Source organism: Pteronotus mesoamericanus, unplaced genomic scaffold (assembly GCF_021234165.1).
Source record: "Pteronotus mesoamericanus isolate MK-2021 breed Mesoamerican mustached bat unplaced genomic scaffold, CSHL_Meso_final contig_65, whole genome shotgun sequence".
Lineage (NCBI taxonomy): Eukaryota > Metazoa > Chordata > Mammalia > Chiroptera > Mormoopidae > Pteronotus > Pteronotus mesoamericanus.
In genome coordinates, this window is record NW_026555228.1 from 3,098,086 (window position 1) to 3,124,087 (window position 26,002).

At 41.7% G+C, this 26,002-nt stretch overlaps 1 protein-coding gene across 1 annotated transcript in view; it reads right to left on the reverse strand.

Annotated features, from left to right (window-relative positions):
* Positions 1–297: 297 nt before the first annotated feature.
* ARHGAP6 (Rho GTPase activating protein 6) overlaps positions 298–26,002 on the reverse strand; it is a 422,919-nt gene continuing 397,214 nt past the window's right edge. The window contains exons 10-13 of the mRNA XM_054581050.1: positions 20,711–20,808; positions 7,970–8,238; positions 4,986–5,066; positions 298–2,112 (exon numbers count right to left, since the gene is read on the reverse strand). Coding sequence (XP_054437025.1) covers positions 1,415–2,112; positions 4,986–5,066; positions 7,970–8,238; positions 20,711–20,808 — 1,146 coding nt within the window. The 3' untranslated portion in view covers positions 298–1,414. The remainder of the gene's footprint in view (positions 2,113–4,985; positions 5,067–7,969; positions 8,239–20,710; positions 20,809–26,002) is intronic.

Here is a 26,002-nt window from a genome sequence, read left to right on the forward strand (position 1 = left end):
TGCATATGTATAGTATAGCCATTTTTATTACACTTGGACTTGTGGATAGTGGGGTGTATGTATGGAACGGGATGTGAGTTCACTCATTGAATTTAACACCAAGGAACATGTCTTTGCTTAACTTTTTATTCCTCATGGCACAAGACAGAATTTTAAGAAACACTACTGAAAATGTCATTGCCAACATGAAAATTAAGAGTAGCATGTTTTATAAAAAATTATTTTTCTATGATACACATTCGCTTATGAAGTGAAAAAAAATCACATAAAATACTGAAGCGAATCGCCACCTGCTGGTCAAAAATAGTTTTGCACTTGAAAAACTTCAAACGTAACTACTGAAGTACGGTAGGAGCATTTTACACTACACACAAAATTACTGAAGAGAACATTTCCTCAGCCTTTGGTACAATGTAAATACAAAGCTGTAGTTCTTCTCCAAATATGATTTACTTTCAAAGCATTGCATATAATTTGGTTAATACTGATTATGGGGCAGAAGGAAAAACCATGTTCTTGAATTTGAATACTCTATTTAGATTCTTAATCACTTGATAGTAGGATTCCAGTTTGTGGGTTTGTAAAATACATAAAAATTACACATTATAAATATATATTATATATGGTCTATATAAAATTGAATTTGACCTACAATGGGAAGGACAACTTAATTACTTTCTTTGTCAGGCACGGCCTTTCTCCTGTTTGATTAACTGAATCCTTTCTAAACAGATTCTAAAAATATACTCCATAACATATCAAACTTAATATTTTCTTTAAAACATATTCAATATGAAAAGGCAATCAGTGACTATATTTTTTGTATCTCTCCACTATATAAAAATATGGCTTCTCATATTCTGTCTTATTTTGTTTCGTTAGTGTTTTTCTTAGGCATTGAAGGAAGGGCTGTCCCTCTTAAAAAGCTATGACAAAAGCACAGAAACCCGCTTGTGCATAATATAGAACATTCTATAGACTCTCCTTGCTTAGCATACGTGAAGTGATTAAAAAATGGTTCCTTTTGTTTTCTGTGACTATATTATATACGATTATCATACATAATCTGTTACAGAATATACAAGAGTCAAAACTGAAGACACATAAATACAATTAAGCTCTACCAAAGCGCGAGTTTGATCTTAAAGCCAATGTGAGTAGTTTTTTATAATGGAGACTGCCATCAGTTTATGTTTTTGTATTTCCCTAAGGCTGGCTATGCAATAGAATCTTATTCTAACTGGTGAGGGTACTAGTGCTCTATATCTTTAAGTGAACTGGGTTTCTCTCGTGTTATTTTTTTTAAGTGTAGAAGAAGAAAAGTAAGTAAGTGTCCAATTGTCCAACACCAACTGTTTTCCCTACCGAGTGGAGGAAGGCTGTTGGGAGGTGAGGGCTCAAGCTGGGTGTGGGCTCATACCAGTGTTTCCGGGAGGGCATCGGGGTTGTCGGTGGACAAGAGCTCCCAGATTTGCCACCGCTCTCTCTGCCAATCGAGCCAGTTGGGCTCACCCGAGGCCTTACTGTTCTGATCGCCGGCGGGGCTGGAGCAGGCGCTGCTCAGTTTGGGCTGGGCAGCCTGGTGCTCCCGCTCGGCTGTTTGGCTTCCCTCTTCCGGAGCTGATCCTGAGCTTTCTTCTGGCCGCTGACGCCTCCACAACGGGGGCTCCGCTGGCTGGTGGGCCGACGCTAAAGCTTGCTTTTCCGGACCCGGATAAGGAGGAGGAGGCCTGTTGTCATGCCTCACACTCTCGCGAGGTCTCTGGTGCGAAGGCTTGGCTCGGCTCTGCAGCCGGGCCACATCCAGCTCGCTCTCAGTGAGGTCTTCGGCGCTGCTCAGAGTCAAATACTGCTCCGACCCTGGCGTGGCCGCCTCTGACCTCCTGCTGCTGCCCTGGATGTGGGGCGTGCTGCAGACGCGGGACACAGGAGGGTGGGCTCGGCACTCCGCGACGGTGGCCGCGGTCTGAGTCCTCCGAATGACCTGCGTACCGCTGTCCAGTTCTGCGGGGCTCCCCTGCCACCGAGGCCAATTTAGGGACAGGTTCCCTTGAGAAAGGGAGCATGGCCCCGGCCGTAGGGAGCTGCTTTCAAAAATGTCTCCATAGGAACCTGGAAGCCACAGAGAAGGGCAAGACACGGAATTAGTTTACAGCGCCCCTGCTGGGATGTCCTGCTATTTCCTTCCCCTGCCAGTTTCGAAAATTGGAAAAGCAAAGGATATTCTTAGCCACCGCCGCCTATGTAAACGACTTCCTAGTAAGAGAAATGACAGAAACTTTTTGATTATTGACAGAATTCCTGTAGCAGCTCCCAATACAGATGCCCAGACTCTGACAGGTCAGCTGGCAAACGAGGTGAAACAACCCTTGTCACTAATTGATGTTTCCGAAAACGCCCCCTCTACCTGGCTGTGAACACTGTTCTGTTCCACTCCTGTTCAGTGCAATTTGCAATCCAGAGGAGACACAAATTATAATGTTTTCATGTTTCTACCAAGTCAATAAAAGCTGTCGGAATAAATGAATTGAATCTAAAACGCCTGTTGCATGCCAGAAGATAATGAACGCAGCAGCTGGTGTGTACACTCTATCGCCACTGCTGTGGGAAAGCCTGGCTCTTTGTTCACCCATCCTCCCCTTTCCTTCTGGGTGACATTTCCCATCCTCCTTTGCAGTCAGGAGGGCCACATAAAGGATGTCTGACCAACAAATGAGAAGAGATGTGATAGTGATGCGAACTATTTCTGGGCCTAGTTTAATAATAAAAAACCCTAGTCTCTATTGCCGCCTCCCTCCCCCCACCCCCAACGACTAGCCTGGGATACAGAAACCGTGGGCGACAAGGACGCCTCTGGGGGTGTCGCATGTGGGACAGAGCACTCCCACCCCTCCTCACCCTGCACAGCGCACACGGGGCTGTGACGTGGGGGAAAGTCACACGCGAAACCACTGCTGTTTAGGGGCTCGTTATTACAGTAATGAGCCTTCCCGAACTGGTCCGGCTTGTAAACCTGCTTCAGAAAACCGGCGGGAGAGTGAAACCGTGCATTTCCCAAGCAAATGAGTTCTTGGGGCCTATGTCCCCAGACTGCCTTTTGCCCATAGATCTGCCCTCTCCTCTCATGTCTTAAAAAGTAGGCAAAGAAAAAAAAAGAAAACAAGGTCATTTTAGGGGCAGAGGAGCAGCTGTGCATTTAGACAGGGACAGCTCAGAGTTGAAAGAGCAGAAGGAAAGTGGAGAACATTTCAGAAGAGCTGATCCTTGGGAGGAAAGACAATGCTTTAGCACATCATAGGATACAATGAGGAGAACAGCTAGAGAGCGGGCGGATCAGCACAAAAGTCAGCTGCATTAAAGGCTATGAAATCCAAAGTGAGCCGTGCTTTAAAATGTAATATGGAAGGCATTACAAAACAATGAGAATGGGAATATATAAATATATATATATATATATATATATATATATATAAATAAAAAACAGTTTACACACTTCATAGTATATATTAACATATACTTCAGATGGATTAAAGAATTAAGGTTAAAAGAATAAAATACTATGAAAGTGAAAAGCATATAGAGGACCATTCAATGCTTAAGTAAAGATTAATTTTGTGAAAGAATTCACAAAAAGAGATACTGATAGACTTAACTATGTGAAACCTAAAAACATTCCCGATAGCCAAAGTGGAAAAAAACGCAAGGAATAATATCAGTGGCAAACAATATGGACAAAGGGTTAATATCTTTATTATAGAAAGAGTTCATAAGAATCAATTTTTAAAATATTAGCATACATCAATGGCCAATGACATAAATGATCATTCAATGGGGGGAAATTCAGTTAATTAATAAAAAAACTGAAAATGCCGATAAGAAAGAAATGAAAATGGAAATAATACAATGGAATACTACTCAGCCATAGGATGAAATACTGCCATCGGTGACAACATGGATGGATCCTAGGACTATCATGTTAAGCACAATAAGTCATATGAAAAAGGACAAGAACCTTTTCACTCATGTGGGATATAAAACAGAAAGCAATAAATGAATAAACAAGACAAACTCATAGACACAGACAACAGTATGGCGGTTACCAGAGGGGAGAGGTGGTAGGGGGAGGTTGAAGAGGATAAAGGGGAGCAAATATATGGTGACAGAGTGACTTTGTCACTAGACTTTGGGTGCTGAGCACACAATGCAACATACAGGTGATGTATTATACAAGTGTGACCCTGAAACGTATATAATGTTATTAACCCATATCACCCCAATCAATTTTTAAAATTAATACAATTTTGTTTTTAAAATTGGCCAAAATGCAAACCCAATGACTTGAAATAGAGATGAGATTAAAAAGGCACGGCCGATGCAGTGAAATACCGCCGCCATCTGCAGCTTACGGAGGAGAAGCTCACGTATCCTACAAGGGAACGTGAAGTGACTATACCTCTGAAATCTTGGAAAGGTTCATGATCTTTGACCTGCTTTCTTATTCTGGATTTATAACTTGTTCTCTGAAATTTTGTGACCCTAATAATAACTTACAATTTTTAAAAAGTACAGAAAAGGGGTTCCTGGCAGCATAAGTTATTAGAAAAACAACAGAGAAATGGGAACAACCCAGTTGCCCCAGCCCTGGGCTGTAAATTGTGAATGTGCACGCTCAAGTACCATGTGGCCCTTTCCAGTAGTAATGGAAAATAACTGGAAAATGGAAGTTAAATAATATAAAGTTGCACTGACAGAATGATTTTAGCCATGTTTAAAAACTCTTGCAAAGGAAATAAAAATGAAACATAGTCACAGATTGACATATTTTGGTGGAAAAGCTAAGTATAACTTTATCCCCCCCCCCAATTTTCAGCATTTTCCAAATAATTTTTGGCAAGCATGTAATATAATGATAAGAAGGCAAAAATTAAAGGGAATTAATTTTAAAAGCAAATGCAATAAACACTCTTTAAAAGATAAGAGCTCACCTGTCATTCCTGGGTCTTTGGATCCACTTTTTAATGTTGAATGCCAAGTGCCCCAGATATTGAAAGGTTCCTCTGACATATCTAGGAAAAAGTATAATAAAAAGGTATGTAATTTACAACGAAAACCAAAGAGCAAAAACGAATACACAATTTTTATAACATGTCGTCTTTGCAAAGTACTGTATTTGAGATCATGATGGATACAAAATAGACTACAAGGCACACCCGCCTTTCAGAAGGCTTATTTTATTTGGTATTTACAAAAAGGCTCTTTCTATATTATGGTTGTGGCAGACAGAATAAGGGCCCCCCAAAGATGTCCATGACATGATGCCCCGGAACCTGTAAAGATGTTATATTTAAAAGGGATTTTGCAGGTGTGATTAAATTTGGATCTTGAGATGAGGAGATGATCCAGGATTATCTGGGTGGGCCTAATGTTGTTGCAAAGGTCTTTATAAAAGGGAGGCAGGAGAGAAGATGAGACGTTGATGGCTTTGGGGATAGAGGAAGGGGCCATGAGCCAAGGAATGCAGGCAGCCTTTAGAAGGTGAAAGAGGCAAGGAAACAGATTCTCCCATAGAGCCTCCAGAAGGAAGGCAGCCCTGCTGACCTATTTTAGATATCTGATGTCCAGAACCATAATAAATTTGTCTATAATTTTAAATCACTAAGTTTGTGGTCATTTGTTATAGTAGTGATAGGAAAGGAATATAATGGTGATGAGTGGCAACAGCTCTGAGCACATTAACATAGAGACAGAGGAACGATAATTAACATTCTCGTATCTAGTACTACCCTCCGGAAGACTCTGATACTAGCATCAATAGATTCATTTCTGCGTGCACTCATTCATCCATTCCCTTAGTCTGTCTACAAATATTTACAGAGTAAAGCACTATTGTAGGTGTTCTCACCATCTCATTTAATCGTCACTACAATCCTGTGATGTGACCATAATGTCAATTTTTAGAAGCAGATGTCTCCTGGAGGCTTCCCTGCATTCCACAACTCATGTATATTCTCTTACTGAATCCCAAGGAAATGCCCCTGAGTCCATTTCACAGATTGGCAAGTAGTGAAAGGAGTGGGTGCACACAGGGTTACCTAGAAAGTATCATCGAGCACTCATTACGTGCCAGGTTCTCTGTTAAGGACTTTACATGGATTGGCTAGCGAAGCCCTATGAATTAATACTGCTCTCTCTCTTAGTTTTCATAGGAGGAAGAAATGGGACTCCGAAAACCTCCATCACTCAGAGTCCTGCAGGCTGAAATGGCAGAGCAGGTTATGCACTATACATCTAGCGCTCTTGTCATTGGATACTGACACTATTCGCCTTCTAGCTCATTCCGGGTAAAATTATCTCCAGGGAGGAAGTTACAGATTAGACAGGGATCCTCCACCTTGGCACTACTGGCACTGGGGAGGATCATTCTTTGTTGTGACAAGAGCTGTCCTGGGCGCTGCGGCATGCTGAGCAAACCCCTTCCAAGTTGTGACAACCAAAAATGTCTCCAGACATTGTCACGTGTCCCCTGGAGGGGGAGGCCCAATGAAGAACTACAGTGTTAGAGTTTGCCAAGACATTAAACAGATGAAGAGAGCTAATGCATGTGTCGTCTATTTGCTAATAAGTTACAGCCCACGTGTACCTTAGCCCACCTGCTCAAAAGCTGCAAGGCAAAGACACTGACCCTGGAAGGAAAGAATCAAGCTTTCCTGGTGTGAGCGTGTCTAATAATACTGACCTGAATCTGTGTTTAGAAACCCCAATATGCTATGCCTCCTATGACAGCAAAGTGCTCTTCAGATTGCCTTTTGTGTTGTTGCTGCGGAAAATATTACATATAAAAACCTGCCACTGATTTAAAAGAGCTAAAATTAGGGATCAGTTATATACATCAGAGAGGGAATAATTAGAATCTATGATACATCTATTGAACAGAAACATATCACGGTCATGAAAAATGTTAGCAAAATGAAAAATGCTAATATTAGGAGATTTTAAGTAAAATAAGCTTACTTCAAAAGTAGCTATACTGTGAAAACAAATATATAGAGTTATGTATACATATGAACGAGTAGGACAATAAAGTTTCACATCTTAAAAATAAATTTCATGCCTGATGGGAACGTGGGTGATTGTTTTCATTGTAAATTTTTAAAATTATTTTTGACACGTACATTTGGAAAATAAAATCAAGATGCTATGATTTAAAAACACACACAGAGTCCTTTCGGCATGGCTCTTGGGATTAAATTAGAACTTTAAGATAAAGTAGCACAAATGTGTACTGTGTCTTCCAATTATTATTAAAGAATGTCCTGCTGAGTCCCGGCCCCAAGGAATTACTCTGTGGGGGGAAAGCACACAACCAAACAGTCAGTGGTCAAATAAACGTGGGCAAAGTGGCAAACCACACCCTCCCCCCGACTGCACAAAGTCAGCGGTGACCATTAGCACTTTTAAGAGTCTGAGAAATTGTACAATAGAGACACCAGTTCCCAAATGTCTTTGACCATGACACCCTTATTTTGCCTAAAAATGTTAATCTCCCTGGAGACTAACGTTATGTTCTTTCTGGAACATGATGTCTTGTTATATAGTAGGTTCAGCTTGTTCTCTTTATACAAGTAACAGCAATAATTGGATCACATCTTAGACTAGCAACTATGCACCCAAATTCACTGGCTAGGACACACACCCTGGGATGCTGGAAGGAAAAGAGTCCGCTGGGAATATCAGTCGCTCTCGCCATGACATTGCTTCCCAGACGTCGTGGGCCACAGGGACCTTCCAAGACAATGACTGAGCTCACCACACCTTCGACTTCCCAAAGAGAAGATTCTCAGCAGGTGCTCGGTAAATGCTCACCGAACTATAGAAGCATAAACCTCGAAGGGGATGAAGAGAAGGCCCTAAGAGCCCATGCCACACGCAGAGTCACTGGCTCGGCCAGCGCCCGCCAAGCTGCAGTTACCTTTGCCAAGCCTCGGTCCGGGAGAACTCTCCCGTGACTTCAACGACGGCAAGCGGCCCACCAGCGTATACTGCTCCGGTCCTTTGTAAAGCTTCTCCGAGCCCTCCGGGGCCGTGTTCTCTTGCATAGCCAGCAGGGAGCGCTCGGACAGCACTGGGGAGTTGTTGTCGTAAGGGGAGAGGTCTCCGCTGGAGGCCTTGTTGGAGTCTGTGGATGAGTGCCTTCCTCCCACGGAAAAGGAAACTTCCGACTGCAGCATGTCAGGGCTTCTGGCACAAGGAGACAGTTACAGATGTGTGAGCGTGCTAGCAATCAGTGACCAGATTCAAACAATGTCACCCTTACACAAATGACAGGAGGAGAATGCATGGCTGAAACGAACAGAAAGACCTTTTCAGCGATGTTCCAAGACTCACATCCACACGGTGAAAGCGTTTCCAAGAAATAGTCAGCAGAGGGCAGCAAAGCTCAACGCATGGGACTGAAATGTTAAGGCGAAGGGCGGGGGAAGGATGAGCCGGAGATGGATCCCTGTCTTCCCCAGTGCGCCTCGGGGAGACGCCTGTTGGATGAAACTGCTTTTCAATTCAAAGGTAAAGTCTGAACGCTTATGGAAGATTCCTCAAAAACTATGAAAAGAGTACAAAACGTTAAAAGTGTCAGAAAGAAACAAACTTTTTTTGTCAAAGAGAAAAGGTGGTTCTGTTTGGGGCAAGAAGAACAAAATGCACTCATTGGATTTTAAAAGGGACTGACATCCTGTTGGAAATACGACTTGAAGAAAGGCTTTACAAAGACAGAGATGTCTGCAAAGAGAAGAGAGTCGTGGGCAAACTGAGGAGCGATATATATGTGTGAAAAGAAAAAAACTCACCACCAGGCATTGACTATAAAGGAATGAAAGAAACCCCAAAGACTGAAATGCCATTATTTTGATCAACCAGCCGTATTTATGGCTACATGTGTGGGAGTGTGTGCTCATAAACACAGGCAAATCAGAAGATTATGCATATTTGATTAAAATACTAACCAAACATGTAATTTACAAATAGGCTGAACTCGACAATATATTCAGGGCATGTAAGACATTTAGTTTAACAAAAGATAACTTGGGATTCACATTTGATATCTTTAAAATACAGCATGTAATTTACTAAAAGTACATGTACCAACCATCAATGATCCTGAATTTAAGAGATTCATTTAACTAAATATTTATATTTTTAAATGAATCTTTTATCTTATTAAAGTAATAGCAACCAATTGATTAAATTGATTGCAGTGAATATTTTGTGATTATTTTTATATTGTACTGATTCTTTCTGGCCATGGGATATCATTTCATCAAATGAGATTTTAATTACTAGATCATGCCTCGAAGTTGATTGAAAAGTGGCCCAGATTTTAGTGTTGTGTGAAGGACTCATTCTGTTTGCAGTAGCATCTGAAATATGTATTCCCTGTCAGACTAAAACTCCCGCAGCTATTTGGAAAAGTCTACCTCAGGTTTTACACAATCCAGGATATATGAGTGTGTATGTGAGTGTATCTTTGCAGCCGTTAAATAAATAAATAAAACTAAAGTGCGATGCTCACTATTTGTTAAGTAAAGAAAAAAATGGGAGACAACTTTTACTGTTCTCAGCACCCTGAATTAAAAACAATTCAGATGAAACTCTGAAACTTTAGGTGAAGTTCATTACGGCTTTATGGACAACTTTTCTTCCCGCCCTCAAACACTCGGTATTAAGTAAATCCGTCCTTCCTATGACAATGATGATAAGGATGACGCTACTGTGGAACAGTTTCATGTACAAAATGGCTCAGAAGACGAACGTATGACCATTAACTAGCGTGCATTGCATTTAAATACCTCTGAAGTGATTCTACAACGTACCAGTTCTTTTACAAATGGATATAAAACATACTAATTAGCATATCCATTATATTTTTATGTGCATGAATCGTCACAGCAACAGAAACAACAGCGACAATGTGAATGGAACAGGAGAACGAGGATGTCGGGAGCGTGAAAAGAGCGTCGCAAGTCTTACCTGTCAACATCTGTATTTTCTACCTTCCTCAAAATAGTGGCCCTGACAACATCTTAAAGGGAAATGATCACAGATTGATTAGAAGTCCCGGAACCTGCTTCTGTTCCCCCCCCCCCCCAACTTCACTTCTCTTGACTAGTCTTTGCCTTCTTTTGGTTTAATTTTTCAAAACAAATCTTCTGTGATCTTAAAGAGAGTAAACACATGCCTGAGTAATCCTTTCCTAATGAAATGGCTTTGCATGCAACATGGAGGGAGGGCGTTTACAGGGGATCTTGCTGCTTCTTCCGGGGCCCCCCAGAGGGGCTAGTGTCCAGGGAAAAACCTCTTAGTATGTGACACGCTTCGCCGGTCACTGAGGCAGTCACGGCCTCGAGCACTCTTGCTGAGGGAATATCTTACGCACGTGGAATAAATATGTCCTTCCTTTGCCTCCTTTTTAAACTGATGACAAATTATCTTATGGGAAAGGGCCAGAGGACAGCCACGAGGGTGATTTTCCAGAAACACTGTAGGCCTCCCATGAATTACGGAAAATTAAAAGAAACTTACTACTTCTGCTGGAAAGTGGGGGAAAATACGATTTCTCCTCCATATCTAATCAAAGGGAAAAAAGCCTCCCTAATTCTAGTGGAGGGACAGATATCAAAACAACTGCACACTTATCATGGGCTCAGCTCCGGTTGAGGAAACTTGACTATGAGAATGAGAAAAATTGAATGCATCGATCTGGTAGGTACAAGGAGCTCAACTCAGAATTAGGGTTCTATGTTCTGACCAAGGCTAGAAATTATATTACTGGATGAATTTCAGTTTATTTCCTTGTTCAGTTGACACTTTTCTAGTCATTAATGGAAATGTCTTATGTCTCCTCAGTAAGAATCAGTGGGTACATGTGGCTTTATTTTATGGGATGTTTTTCAAGAGAGTCAAGTCAATTTATTCCCAAAACAAAATAACTATCAGAGCTGCAAGCACCTTTTGGCCCCTGACATTGGGAGAAAAGGTTTGGAAAGGTCATATTTTAGCTCATGGAGACCCCTCCTAGTTCTGTCTCATGTCTTGCTCATCTGTCTTACGAAACATACAGAAGAAAGTACATTCAACAAAATACTCTAAGTTGCAGATTCAGCCAACAATTAAGTGCATAAAGAAACACACTCTGTGAAAGAAGTTTCTCTTAAGTCTCAGTACTAGGGACACTTGGGTGTCTGCCAAGGAAATAGCTATTTAGTCCTATGGAACTATGCATCAGGTAACAATGTATCTCTCTGTGCAAAGGCTGCTAAAAGGCTCTGAGGGATTGGGGCTCCACTTGCCCCGGTACACTGGGGCTTCCGGCATGCCTCTGTGCATTTCACACCCCAACCGCATCTTATCCTCTCACTCTTTCCATTATTTTCCTGTCCCCAGCTTCTCAAGTTACTTACCACAATATTGTTCCACTTTACATATTCTTTCAAGCTGTTTCAATAAATTGTTTTTGACTGATACTCAGACAGGGAAATCATACCCACATTAATTGTTGGGGGGCTTGAAAGGGCAGCATGCTTCATGAGAACATTCAGTTTGGTTAACACAAAACAGCGTTAAGACAATAACGATAACAATAATACAAATAATGGAAACCGCCACACTCTCTTCCTCCGTTTCCATGGCTATGATCAGAGCTTATCAAGCAGAGATGAGAGGGAGGAGGTGGAGCCGCTGGCCCTTTCCTCTGTCCTTTGGGCTGACCCTGCCAAGTCTCAGTCAGTGGTTCCCCGCGGCAGCCTCTGCTGCCCCGGGGACTTGTGGGAAATGCACATTCTCAAGCTCCATTCTGGACCTACTGACAGGACTGGCTATTGTTTTGATTTTTAGTTTATTGAATTTATTGGGGGTGACATTGGTTCATAAAATTATATAGGTTTCTGGTGTACAGTTCTATACTACATTCTCTGTGTATTGTATTGTGTGTTTATCACCCCAAGTCAAGTCTCCTTCCATCACTATGTATCCCCCCTTTACCTTCTTCTACCTCCTTCTACCCTGCTTCCCTCTGACAGCTGCCATACCGTCGTCTGTGTCTATGAATCTGTCTGCCTGTCTTTTTTTCCTTCTTCTTCCTTTTTTTTTCTTCGCTTAATACCTCCACCTCAGGACTGGCTGTAATACATGGGACCCAGCGCACAATGAACATGCAGGACCCCGATGGGCACAGACACAATGCGGTGAGGGCGCGGGGTGCCGGGGGAGGGGGCAAAGGAGAAGGTGGGGGACATCCGTAATAGTGTCAACAATAAAAAAATTAACAATTTCAAGACAGTGACAGCAGATCATTAAGCCAATCATGGGCTTCTTTTGAGTGTGGGGTCCTGTGTGGCTGCAGAGCTTGCAGCCCGTGAGGCTGGTTTTGCCTCCTCAAGGGAATCTCTGGCTGTGAGGTTAGCAGGCTGTATTTCCAAAAGCCCCGCAGGTAACTTGGATGCATAGCAAAATCTGAGAACCTCTGATAGCCAACCGCTCTCCCTTCCTTAAGTCATAGGCATGCCAGCGGGCTAAGGGTCTACGAAGTCAAATCAGGAGGGAAACGACTCTCCTCCGCGCTGGCTGGCACTGGGGGTAAATGCGGTGGTCCTGACCTTGAGGTGCCCGGGGCCACAGCTGAGTGGAGGAGGGGCAGTGCGCCCATGCCAGGGAGCTCCAGTCAGCGGGGTCCAGATGACTCGATGGAGTGGGGTTATCGATCAGAACATGTTAAGGTGAGGAGGGCAGGAGAGGCCATCCAAGTGACCACAGCCGGGGTCCCAATCAGGACAAAGCTGGGGGAAGCGGCTAAAGCCAATCCCTGGAGGTAGAGGGGGATGAGGTGCCTCACAGTTGGCACAGGCCATGGACCTCGTCAGAGTGGCCAGGGACACAGACAGATGGGGCCATCCAGTGAGAGGTGGAACCTCTTGGCAACGGGAGGAGAGACAGTTTGGGCACACACGGCAAGCAGCCCGTGAAGTACACTGATATGAAACGACTCCTTGGCCTGTGGTAGGACTAAAAGTTGATGTTTCTGTGGCGTTCATTATGTAGCAGGCATTGGGCTAAGCTCCTGTGAACGACCCTGCTTGTTTCTGGTCACAGGCCAGAGAGGAGTGAGAGAAACAAGGCGGGAACTAAGTAACATGCCTTTCTAGCAGTAGAGGCAGGAAGGGTTAGGATCCCTCTAAAATTTATCTGATATATAGTATTTAATGCATTAAAATCAATAGGAAAACGTTGTATTTCATACTTAGAGTGGATGGCCCTTTTAAATGTTTAAAGTATTTCCTATTTATCTTTTTTTTTTTTTTCAGCAGAGGTCAGGAAGCTGGTGGCCAAACTCTCCTAAGAACACTTAATCCGAGACTTGTCTTTTCACATGACAGCCCACCAACTAATAAACAAAATTATTTTATTCATTCCTCAGGACTCTTACTACAACATAGGCAGTTCAGAATTTAAAAAAATTTTAGTGTCATTTCATTGCTTTATCATTCAATCTATTAGAAACAAGTCCAAGACCCTCCTTTGGGTATCTCTGACAAATAAGATAAGCGGCCACCAACATCTTCTCTGAGATTTGCCCCTAAGATGATTCAACTCTATGAAGACAATTTTAACTTCAGCGCTCCAAGTAAAGGCAATAAAATATTCGTGTATTTATTTATATAAAATATTTACTCTAACAGTGATTCACTAGCTGAGAAATAGCTTAAAAGCACAGAGTGGCCTCTCTTACTATGTCTTGGAATTTAATGGATTAGAGGTTGGGAATGTTGGGTGGATAGGTCGCCAGATGACATGGCTTTGCTTCCATGAATGGATGGATTCCTCACGAGAGCCACAAACCCCAGGACCATCCACAGCACGCAGGGCTAGTCGCGGCTAACCACATAGGCATGAGATGGACGTGGAGAACGAATGGCTGTCTCACCCTTGGCTGGTTGCTCCAGGTCAGGGTGTAAAGGCGCTGGCAGGGCACTGCGGGCAGGCCTGCACTGCAGCCGGAGGCACAGAACTCGTTCTGTGGATAAATGGAAAACTCCGGTTCAATCACCAGACGTGGCCAGCCCAGCTCCTTGCTGAACTACCCCAGTGAGAAACGTCCTCACAGATTTCAAACTTGCATTAGCTTCATTCTTGGCTCAGAGGTTGAACTGATAAACTTCAGTCTGCTGGAACTCAGAGCACATAACCATCTCAGACGCTGTTAATTGTACTGGCAAAGGAATCCACTGTCACAGGAGCTCTGGATTTATGGGGGATTTTCACATTAATCACACTCAGTTCTGCAGAATCCTAAGGACAAATGCACCCTACCCCAAAGACAAGATGACATGGATCCAAACTCCTTACCAGGAGATGAAACAGCGCCCTGGACATTAGAACTTGCCCAGGGCTTTGGCGAAATCTCTCTTCATTTTTAGCTCATATTAATTCCTTCCTAAGAGCCTGGCATATGGAAGCATTTATGACAGGTGAAGAAAAAACAGTGCTGACCTTATTCACTTTATTTCCAGTATGCCTGATAGAGCATCTTCCAATTAATATTTTGCTAGTTTATAAAGAATCTGTGAATCACAGTAAAAGTGTTGTAAGAAAGAGGCGATGTGATAAATTCTCACTCCATCTTGAATTGTCTTTCTACAGAAGGTACATTTATACTTTTGGAAATTTTTTCATTATGGAATTCTCTATTCTGTATATGTTTTTCGTGTAATTATCTGGCTGTAAAGGCTTCTTGGAATGGAGTGTGTGCGTGTCTGCGCGCATGTGTGTGTGGTTAATGCTTCATAATTTCCAGTCACTAGAACAGAACGACAGTTGAAGTCGCCAGCTACTTCCAGTCAGTCGGATTCATTGGTGTTATGTTATACTGGTAAAGCCTCATTTCTTATCTTTGAAAACTTCCTGAGAATTGCTTTGACATTTACAAATCGTAGAAAAAGGAACATAGAAATTATAGTCCATCTTGTAACATCCCAAGCTTTGTGGAAAAAGACCTTTTTAATGACAATCATTGAAAAATAAAAGTAAATATTTATTTGATAATTTAAATGCAATGCCTTTAAATTATGAGAAGACCCAATGTTCCTCCATCATGAAGAAGGTCAAGTTATTATTCAACAGGAGGAACATCCAACTCAACAAAACAATTACTTTGCGGCTCTGAAATTTCATCCTTTGAGACAACTATGGGTCTTCATCCATGGTCCTCATTGGCTGGTCACTGATTTTGCTATTTTGGGGGCAAATTCAGTAAGAACTTTGTGAAGGCCACTAACAGCATTAAATACAATGAAATACAAAAATATATAGCAAAGGATTTGGTTCATCCATATCAGCCTTCTCCCCAAATGCAGTTAAATTTGTTTTATTTTTGTTTTGTTTTCAGAATACAGTAGGGAAAATGCTCTATTTACCTCTGTATACCATATAGGTATACATTGTTTTATGTAATTTTTAATGATTAATTTTTCCCGGAACATTAAAGCAGTTGAAAAATATTGAAAAATTGAAAAGTAGCTGCAATAGAACTTATATTAAGTTTAAAAGCTTTCTTTATGCCCAAACAGAATTTTATCATTATTTTAATTTGGGTTAACTTAGTTAAAAATTATTTAAGATTGGCACTCAGTCCAGACAAACTGTCAAACAGAGCAATTCTCTCAGTTGGAAATAAAATAAAGATGTACATTTGCAAAACATTATTGATGACTTGCTTTCATTTAAGCCAGAGACAACTTTTGCTTCAGGCTCCAGTACGGCTTGGCCTGCCAGTAGGCTTTTACATTTTTAACAGTATTTTGTTCATAATAACTTTGGTTTTAAAAACATTACATTTCAGTATTGTTTATTTGGATGGCTGAGTTTCTGAGCATACCCCTACATTTTGCACCTAGGGAAGTGTCTGCTATTGGCACCTTTGTTCTGTTGCAAATGCCTGCTTTCCATGGACCTTGTGCTCTTGGATTTACCTTCCATTCTCATTCCCTATTTCCTTATTTCCCTAAATCAAAGGAAGGGAGTTTATTTTAAGTATCTTTGAAGAAAAGGGCATATAATTCTAATAAGTATACCAGACAAGCAATTTAAAAACCCAAAGTCTTGCACTGTTAGTAATATAAATCTCTTCTCCTCTCCCTTTGGCATTCTGTTGTGGTTAAAGACAAAAATGTAAGTAGACAAGCACAAGAAAAAATAATGATTCCTCCTTTCACTCCCCCAATTCTCTTGCTGCGTAAAGAAGAGAAAAACTCACAAAAAAAAAAAACAAAACAAAACATTAACTTCCCAAGTATCATTAAATGTTTGATCTTTCAAGACAGAAGTTATAATAAATATGTTCTTCTTCTTGGTTCTACACTCTTTTGAAAAGTTACTTTTCCACTCCAAATAAAATTGTGCGCAGTGTCCACACGGGGCATATGAATAAAGCCTTTTTTAGGTATGTGAACTGATGGCAAAACCCAGAAGCTTCAGGGGGGAAAACCAACAAAGGGTCAGAAGGGAATATGAGAGGGGGATCGTTCATCGCTGCACTTCAGGTGGTCATTCTGGAAGCTCCTGTTGCTTGCCTCTCTGGTGTCTTTCCGCAAGTCCTTTCAATTTTCACCTTTTACACCCTAGCTCTCAACCTTTTGAAGACATCAAGTCTTCCAAACAAGATTCTGATGATTCCCATGATGCCATGAGCGGACCAGGCTCTCTTCCCTCATTCCATGCAACTGTGAGATCCCTTCCAGTCCCTTGTGAACGCTACCTTGTCGAGTGTGAGCAGGTCATTGCCTCACTTCGGAGCCTTTTTACCCTCAGTCCCTCTCTGTTCCAGAACCAGTGACACCATCTTGATGCCAATTAGATCAGGCATGTGCCAAGTGGGCTTTGCCTTTAGACACTGCCCACAGCTTACGTGGGTGAGATCTCACATGTACTGTATTGCCTTCATAGGTTGCTATCTCATGGGGAGCAAGGTAAAATCTAGTGATGCCCAAGTCTTTGGTAAGTGGTGGAAAATAAAGAAAATGGTGAGCAGGGTAACAGGTAGCATGGGAGGGGGAGGGGAGGGGGGAGGAGGAATTGAGCAAAAAGGAAAAAGGACTCTTGGACACGGACAGCAGAGGGGAGATTGCTGGGGTGGGGCGGGGCATAAGGGGACTAAAAGGTAATGGAAAAATATAATAGACATTAAATTAAAAAAGGACTATTGTGCATGAAAAAGAGAAAATGGTGAAATGCGAAATGATGTGATAGCACCCAGTGGCATTTATTAAAAACACTATTTTAATAGAACAACTCTATAAAGTTTTTTATCTGTAGTTTACAGATGAGGAAACTGAAACAGACAGAGTTGAATTTATTTGTCTAAGACTACTCAGCTAATAGGAGTGGGACTAAAATTTGAACTCAGGTGATCTGGCACCGCACCCAAAGCTTGGAACCAGCATGTTATGCTGCCCAGAGGTGTGCTCTTCATGGATAATTGACATACCAATGTGGCCAGCACTACCTGACAGTCGCGGTACTGTCATTTGTCACCACTGTAATCCACCACCATCATGGATTTACGGTCTGGAGCATTGGCTCTCGTCCTTTGTCAACACAAAGACCCCTTTTTAATGTCAAAAATCATCCACAGTGAGAGTGAATATGTAGTATCTATTGTGGTGGATCTAAGCCAGAGATTCTCACCCCTATCTGCTCAGTAGAATCACATGGGGAGCTATGAAAAATCCCAATGTCCAGCCCTGGCTGGCGTGCCTCGGTGGATTGAGCTCTGGCCTATGAACCAAAGGGTCGCCGGTTCAATTCCCAGTGCAGGGAGTGTCTGGGTTGTGAACCAGGTCCCCAGCAGGGGGCGCATGGAATGCAACCACACATGGATGTTTCTCCCCCTCTCTTCCTCCCTCTCTTCACCTCTCTAAAAATGAATAAATAAAATCTTCTAAAAATTTTTTTTAAAAGAAAAAAATGCCAATGCCCAGACTGCACCCCAGAACAAATGGGCCAGAACGTCTAGGGGCGGCGCCCGGCAGAGCTTGCCAGGCTTCCCAGGTGATTCACGCTGGGCAGGCAAGTCTGAGAGCCAGCAGCCTGGCGCGGATCGTTTTGTGCTCTGCGACATAGTTCATCACACAGCTCCTATTATTTTTACCCTTTTAGGTTTCCTTCAACAAGTCTGCAAGCTCCTAGAGTCAAGAATATGCCTTGATATTTGAAGCTTTTGCTCCTTGAAGTGTGGATCACAGACCAGCAGTATCACAGCCTCATCTGGGAGCTTGAGAGAAGCGCAGTTTCTCAGACTCCCTCCCCCAGACCTACTGATTCGCAAAGAGCATTTTAATGAGGTCTCCTGGCGATTGGTATGCACAGTAAAGTTTGAAAAGCGTGCATTTACGGCATGAACGGACTACCTACAGCTTGAGAGGCAGGACTCGCAAGCCTCAAAAGGCCATTAAAAATAACAATCTATTTACTAAATTATGTATTTTTACTCTATGACATAATTATCAACCTTCTGGGCTGTTCCTTTGCCTGTACCTAGAGGAAAACAAACAAACAAACAAACAAACACTCTTTTCTCATCCTCACTAAGAAAGTCGTTTTTAAATGTTCTCTGGTTGGTAACGCTAGTCTCCGACACCCACAGAGCCCCTGTGAGCTCGTCTCCCTCCCCTTAAGCCCTGACACTCGCCCAGCATCTTGGTCCCAGGCCAGCGTGCCTAGACCTGACAATTCTCATTCCCACAGGGCTAGCAAAAAGAGGCTCGACAATTGTACAGCTGGGGATAGCCTTAATATGTACACTTTGTCCTTTTCCTAAGAGTGAAAAAGAAAGGTTCACTTCCTGCTGTTTATATGAGAAAAACATACTTGACAACCACATAAAATAACTATTATCAACCATTCTTCAATGCTCAATGCTTTTATATTTTTAAATGCCATATAACAACAGAAGTCTGGCAAGCCAGAATCAATGTTTTTTTAGGTATGTTTTCTAGCTTGTCCACAGAGGAGGACCCCCCATGAAATGTGATAAATGCAGCTTATTGGGGGATTCACAAATAAAAGTGCCATAATGTCTGCTTTTTTTTTTTTTTTGCACAGGGGAGGGAAGTGAGTTCATTAAAATTCTGGTGATGCAACTTATACTGTGGGAAAAAGCCATTTGTTCTTTTAATTGAGAACTTCCACCCTGATGACAGTTAAAAATCTAGGAAAATTGTAAGTGAATCTAATTATCTTATATGAAAAGCGAGACCATGAAATGCCAGCCCATTTAATAATTTAAATATACTTTTATTCACTCGTGGCTCTTGGGGTTTGAATCCAGGCAGAATGTCTTACCTGAACCAGAATTTAGCCTGATAATTATTGGCACAGAGATGGATTTTCAAAAGTGCGTCTGAAAGGATCAGCCAATTAAACATGTTTCCTACTCTGCAGGAAATGGAGGGAAGCTGAATTTAGCAGGGCTATTAATGTAATGATCCAGGAAAGAAGGAGGCCTGTACAACGTGGAATTCCTTTCCACCAAATTTCTCTCAAGAGTATGATATTTTTATATTTCAAATAGTTTTACATGAAAATCAACATGTCAAATTTGGCATCAATATAAAGGAACACTTTACCATGTTTTAATGTGTCTAAGATAGCATTGAATAAGACACACCATTATTTTACATATGGTCAAGAAAGAAAAAACATGCTATGAATTAAATTAGGACATGCCATTGATTGTAAGGTTAATCTCAGCCTCAGAGATGATAAAACATTGGGAAAAATGTGTCTTCGAATTGTTGAAATTCTGTAGATTAAAAGCACAGCAGAAATGATACTTTCATGAGAGGATAACAACAACTTTTTCTGTCACAAATGTAAGACTTGGTGTCATGGTAGCAACATCACTTCTGATAAAGATACAATACTATCCCCTTAGCTGGATTTACCTAATGCTCAGGAGCCCCATACAGAGTCTGCCTCCATAGCACATGACTGCAATTAGTCATAAAATCTGACTAATGCGAAAATTTGGTCCTTCTCCTTTGAGGGACAAAATGGTGGCAAAACATAGCCTCCAGCATGGCTTGCATTTTACTCATTGCAACCATAGGTGCATGGGGAGACCAAAGTGTATTTTTATCAAAAGGATCCTAGCTATAAAGGGCAGGGGAGTCAAGAGGGTGCCAACCTCTAATTTCAAATGGGCACCTAGGCCTCAGCTGAGGCCTGTCTTGTGGTTTGGTAATGCGTCACTTGCACTGGTAAATTACACACGTAAGGTGCGTGCAGGCTCAGCTTTATGGGGCCGTAAAAACAGTCATCAGAATTCTGGAAGTAGCACGGATGTGTGTCCTGGTCAGAACCCTGAGCTTCTTACTAGTGATTTAGTGCTTTTTTTTTTTTTCTGGTAAACACAGTCAAAACGACCTCAAGGGACTAGAGAAAGCCAAAAATTAAAATGAAAAAAAAATTCTGTAAAGCAGTTTCTAATTCAGTGTGTGGATCGGTAAGAGCAAAGCAGTTTCCAGTTAGGTGGACTGATCAGCTGTGCCAGAAAGGTGCCACAGTCCCACTTCAAGTCACCCTGCATGGAGTTACATAAACCTTTACAATTCTTTAGAAATGGAAATAGAAATCCCCAAGCGGCTTTAGAAACTGGCATACTCACGAGGATTGGGAAGCCTTTCTTCTGAGTAGGTAGTCCACCACGTCGGGATCGGTCTCCAGCAGGCTGATCAGCACTTCGTTCTGGAGATCCGGGGGAACCTGGAGGGGCCAAATGTTGAGGCATAAGGAAAACATCCCGGGAAGATGCACACCATTGGCCACTGGCAACTTCGTTATAGCAAAAAGCAGAGCCTTTGGAATTGTAAGAGAACAGGGTGATTCGTTGGTTAAAACCAAACCTATACCGATCCAGTTAGTTTCATTTTTAGGACAAACTGGGTGGTTACCAAATAGTCATATTCAACCCAAACTGTCACCTTTCTTTTAATTAGAGATACAGACTAATCACTTGGCTATCTCTGCTGTTCAGACCAGGTTTTTCTTGGCGTTGAATAAGCAAAATATCACAGTGAGGAGGAATGGTGTTCATAATTTATCATCCAAATGGGGAAACATTCTAGAGTTCATATTTATATTTATGCCAAGGCAATAGGCATAAATTAGAACTGACTTGGCAGTTCTGGAAGATACAATCAGTTTATTAAGAGGACAGGCCCTTGAGCCAGACTGCATGGGATTGAGTCCTAGTTCCACTTACTAGCTGTGGGATCCTGGGCAAGGTACATAACATGTCTGTATCTCTCTTTCCTCACCTGTAAAATGGAGATCATAAGAGTATGCACTACGAAGAACTGCTGTGGTGATTAAATGACTTATTATAGGTCGAGGACTTAGAACAGTACCTGGCAGACAGTGAACACTCAGAAAAAAGACAGCCTACTACAACTGCACAGGTCTTTGTATCATTCAGTGCCTATCTTCTTCACTCCTTTCTTGCGTCCTGGTCCATTAACAATTCAGTTTCTTGCTTCATAATTTGACACGGCATTAACTGCAGTTCTATCCAGAAACATCCCATGTTTCTCTACGCCTAATCCACAGTACATTACAAGATGGCCTTACAATCCTAAATCAGTCACATTGAAGTGTTCTCCAAGAAAAGATTGAGCTCAGTTCTAATGGTTTTCTACACTGTAGATGCTGGTAGCTCAACCAAGGGAAGTTCAAACTACTGAGAGAAAATACATTTTCAGTGTGATTCTCTCACACATAGGCTTGGAGATAAGACTCTTCAGAACTGTGGAGACAAGTCTTCTGAGAATAAGTGGTTGGTGGAAAAATTTGCCTCCTGCCTCTTACAGAACTCAATCCTTCCTGAGCTTTGAGAAGCTGGTAACAATTCTATTAACCAAAATAGGGATGAGAAGGCAACAAAAGGCTTTCTTTCTCCCGTAAATCTGTTCTTCCTACTTCATCCTGGATCTTCATTAATGACAACGCCAAATCCTAGTCTCACAAATGCAAAATCTGGGCTGCATTCAAGCTCCTCTGTGTCCTATCCCCTCCCTGTTCAGAGCCAGGTCTACTTGATTTCATCTCAGTGATGCCTGTTACTTCTTTCCTTCATCTTCCATTCCTACGGCAATGGTTCAAGTTCAAACCCTTATTACCCCTCTGTAGTGGTCACCTGTTGGCCATTACCAGCCTCCATTTCTCTCTTTTTTTAACAGTTATATCTCAAGTTCCATCTGGAGAACCAACTGTTCCCCAACCCTTAGCTCAACGGTTAAGTGTAAGCTAGTCTAAGTCAATGACCATTCTGTTCCCAGACGACCACGAATGTTTGAGCAATGGGCATGGGACTCCCTTAGAGACAATGAAAAGCCACGAGAATTTCTCTGAGCCTTATGAGAGAGAGGATACAGGGCCTAGAGCCACACATGGAGCCTGAGGATTGTGTTGACAATTGAAGAAAAAATACCAAGAAATGGAGAGGGGAAAATAGGGTCTGTTGACATCATTTGAGTCCTAGGGAAAGCTACGCCTGAAGGCATAGCTTGCTTTTGGATTGTTTAGCTATGTGAGCCCCCAATTCCTTAGGCTAGTTTGAGTTTTTAGTTGGAAAGAAAGACATGTCCTTGATGGGCCTTTGGGGCAAATGCTTGCTAGCTTGCATACTATCGATTTCCTTCAACACACGTACAAAATTTCTTCTCTGCATGGTTGTCAGAATGCTCAGATCACGACATTCGCTTGCTCAGGAACCCTTTATCCCCACAGCTAAAGCCCTCCAACTCGCTGGCTCCCCTCAGTCTGTATGGCCCCTTTTCTCCTTTAGCGGCCATCCTCATACACCCGCCGCTTCAGTGCCATTGCGCTTCTCACTGCGTCCTTTTCCCACCTCCTGCCTTTAACTCAATACATAAATATTTGGCGAATGCTTACTGAATGTCAGGGACTGGAAGCTGGGATTCAGCTGCAAACCAAACAGACAAGAATCTCTGTCTCCTGGGAGCTGACAGTAAATATGGGAAGCCTGTCATTAAACAAACAAACAAGGAAAAGACAGCATGGATCACGTGGAGAAAAACAAAGCAAAGAAAGGCCGATGGAGAATGTTGGGCAGGGGCGTGCAATTTAAATAGCAGAGGTAGGTCACAGAGAAATGGACAGTTTAGCAGGGAACTGAAGGAGATGAAGGAATGGCGGAAAATCGTTCCAAGCAGGAGGAAGAAAAAAAGATCAGCAAGGTCTTGAGGCAGGAGCAGCAAGGAGGCTAGTGAGGTTGAAACAAAGCGAAAGGAAGGAGGCTAGTGGTAGGAAGTCGGTCAAGTAGCCCAGGCCAGGTGTTGTGGAGTCTTGCGGGTCATAATTAGGACTTCTGCCCTCAATCTAAGTGGGCGGAGAGCCAATGGAGGTTTTGAGCAGAGGACTAACATGAATTGCCATCATTCTGGCTGCTGAGTTGATGGGAGATTGCAGGAAAGCAAGATGTGAAGCTGGAAATTCAGATAGAGGCTGTTGCTACATCTAGAGATGCAGGAGCACTGAGCCAGGATCGTGAGCTGATGAGAAATACCATATTTTGCCGTGTATAATGCACACCCACATTTTTGTGCGCATTATATATGGGATTATTATACCCGTGGTATACAGTCATTATACCCATTTATAATGCGCATCCTTATTTTTCCCTCAAAAAATTTGGGCCAAAAAGTGCACATTTTAATACACGGCAAACACCGGGTTTGGGATAGTGGAGAGAGTGAAGACAGAGATGATAGCATTAGCTAATTTGTGAATGGAGAGAGAAAAAGAGAGAAGGAGTAGGAGAAGAAAAAGAGGCAAGAATGACTTCAGCGTTTGGAGCCCAGGCACCTGGGAGGGTGGCGTTGCCGTTGACTGGTGCAGAGCACCGCAGGAAGGAGAGGCTGGGGTCAAGACTAGGAGCGTGGCCTTGCTACGATATGGGTGAGAAGCCTTTGAGACATCGCATAAAGGAGAGACCTAGCGGGCAATTGGGAATAAAGATCTGGGGTTCAGGGGGCTTGGGCTGGATATAGATATTTGGGAGGTACAAACAGATGGCATTTAAAGTTCTGTGACCAAATGCAAGGGCCTGGGAATGAGAATGAAAGAAGGGGCAGGACTTTTAGGTCAAGGCTGAGAGACTCTCTTCTCTTACATTATTGGATAAATTGAACAAATAAAGAGACTGGTAATTTTTACTGTAAATTTTTCAAATAACATGACCCAACAGATATGCACTATTACATCAAATTTTTCCAAAAGTATTACCTAAAGGATGAGAACGAGCAGATACAGTACTCATTTTTTAAAAAAATGAACAGCAAAGCAAAATAAATAAATAATAAATAAACAAATAATAGTGGACCAAAATGTATATCCTGAACTCTTTTTAAGAGAAAATTACATGAGCAAATTATAAAGAATATGTGTATTTTCATCCAGTTAGTTTCATTTAAAAATTTCTATGCTTAGACATGTAATAAAATTTTTTGCTTAAAGCGCCAATCCATTATTCCCACAATATGATGTGTCTAATAATAAATTAACTTGGAGACATTATTAGACTAGGTAACAGGAAGTATTATTATTTTAAAAATAACTTTCCATAAATTTTGTGAACTGTTCTACAATTGAAAATTTTTACTCATTCAACTAGACCTGAGTCCCAATCAATTATAACTATTGAGATTTGTTTTATGTACTATATATGACTTTTACTTGGTAACAAATGTAAATAGAAAGGGTCAGTGTTATAAACCTATCTATTGTTTCTTTTTAAAAAGGTCCATGATACCATTTTGGCTTAGAGACACTACTTATAAATAAATAAAAAGACATAGGTAAAAAGTGTGAATCCATAGATAATATTTTCCTATTCTTATGTAAGACTGACTACCGTCTACATGATCCATTATTTTAATTAACTTACTTATAGCTCATCTTGTTACAAAATGATTTAAAGAAGCTTCAAAAATTCCTATGATAAAGCCACATTTTTAAAATAAAGGAATGGTTCAGAAAATTGGGGCCAGTGGGAAAATGAGGACAGAGAATTTGAAATGATACCTGGAGCTGACTTAGAATTTCTACAACATTATCCAATGCTGTTTTCCAAATAATGCCTCTAATCTTTGTATATATTTTCACATTTCATTTCCTTTTATTTAATAAAAATTTCAAGCTAATGGCTCAGTTAAATTGGATGAGCATTCATTTTCTATTAATTTAGATACTTAAGAGAGAAATAAAAGTCAAGGGAATGAGTTGATAGAAAACAGGAACTTACAGTAAGTAAGAAATATCCAGGCAGATTGTTCCCATATGCATTCCTTTTTAGAAATTAGGATGCTGTTGAAAAAGTATCTAAGAGTCGATAGCCCCTGAGGTTCAGTTTTGGCTCTGCTGCTTATCATTAATGTAAACTTGGACACATCAACCATCTACTGTAGGATTCTGTTCCAGCATCTGAAAAGCCAAGCATATCCTATCTGGCCCATTTGCCTTTACAGAGGTGTTATAGGGGTCAAGAGGGCTAACAGATCTGAAGGTACCTTACCACCCGTGAAGAGGTTTAAAGTAAAATATTTTATTAGAAATACACAATATAACTCATAAATTAAACACTTAAAAGCAAACATAAAAGCGGATAGCATGGAGATGCCAGCATTTGTTCTGCGATCTTCTTCTTGACTGAGTCATTCCTTGCTGCCTTTCATCCTGTATGCTGGCAGGGAAGCATCGCTCTCCTCCCTTTTGCTTAACACTTTTCTGGTGGGTAACTAAGTGACAGGATTCCCTCTTGATATATCTCTGCTCCTGACCACCTCCTGAATTTCTAGAATTACAGCTTGTGTCTCTTAGCCCCTCAACTGCAATGGTCTTGAAGCCAGACTCTGTGTAGCCTCTCACTTCTGGTTTCTTC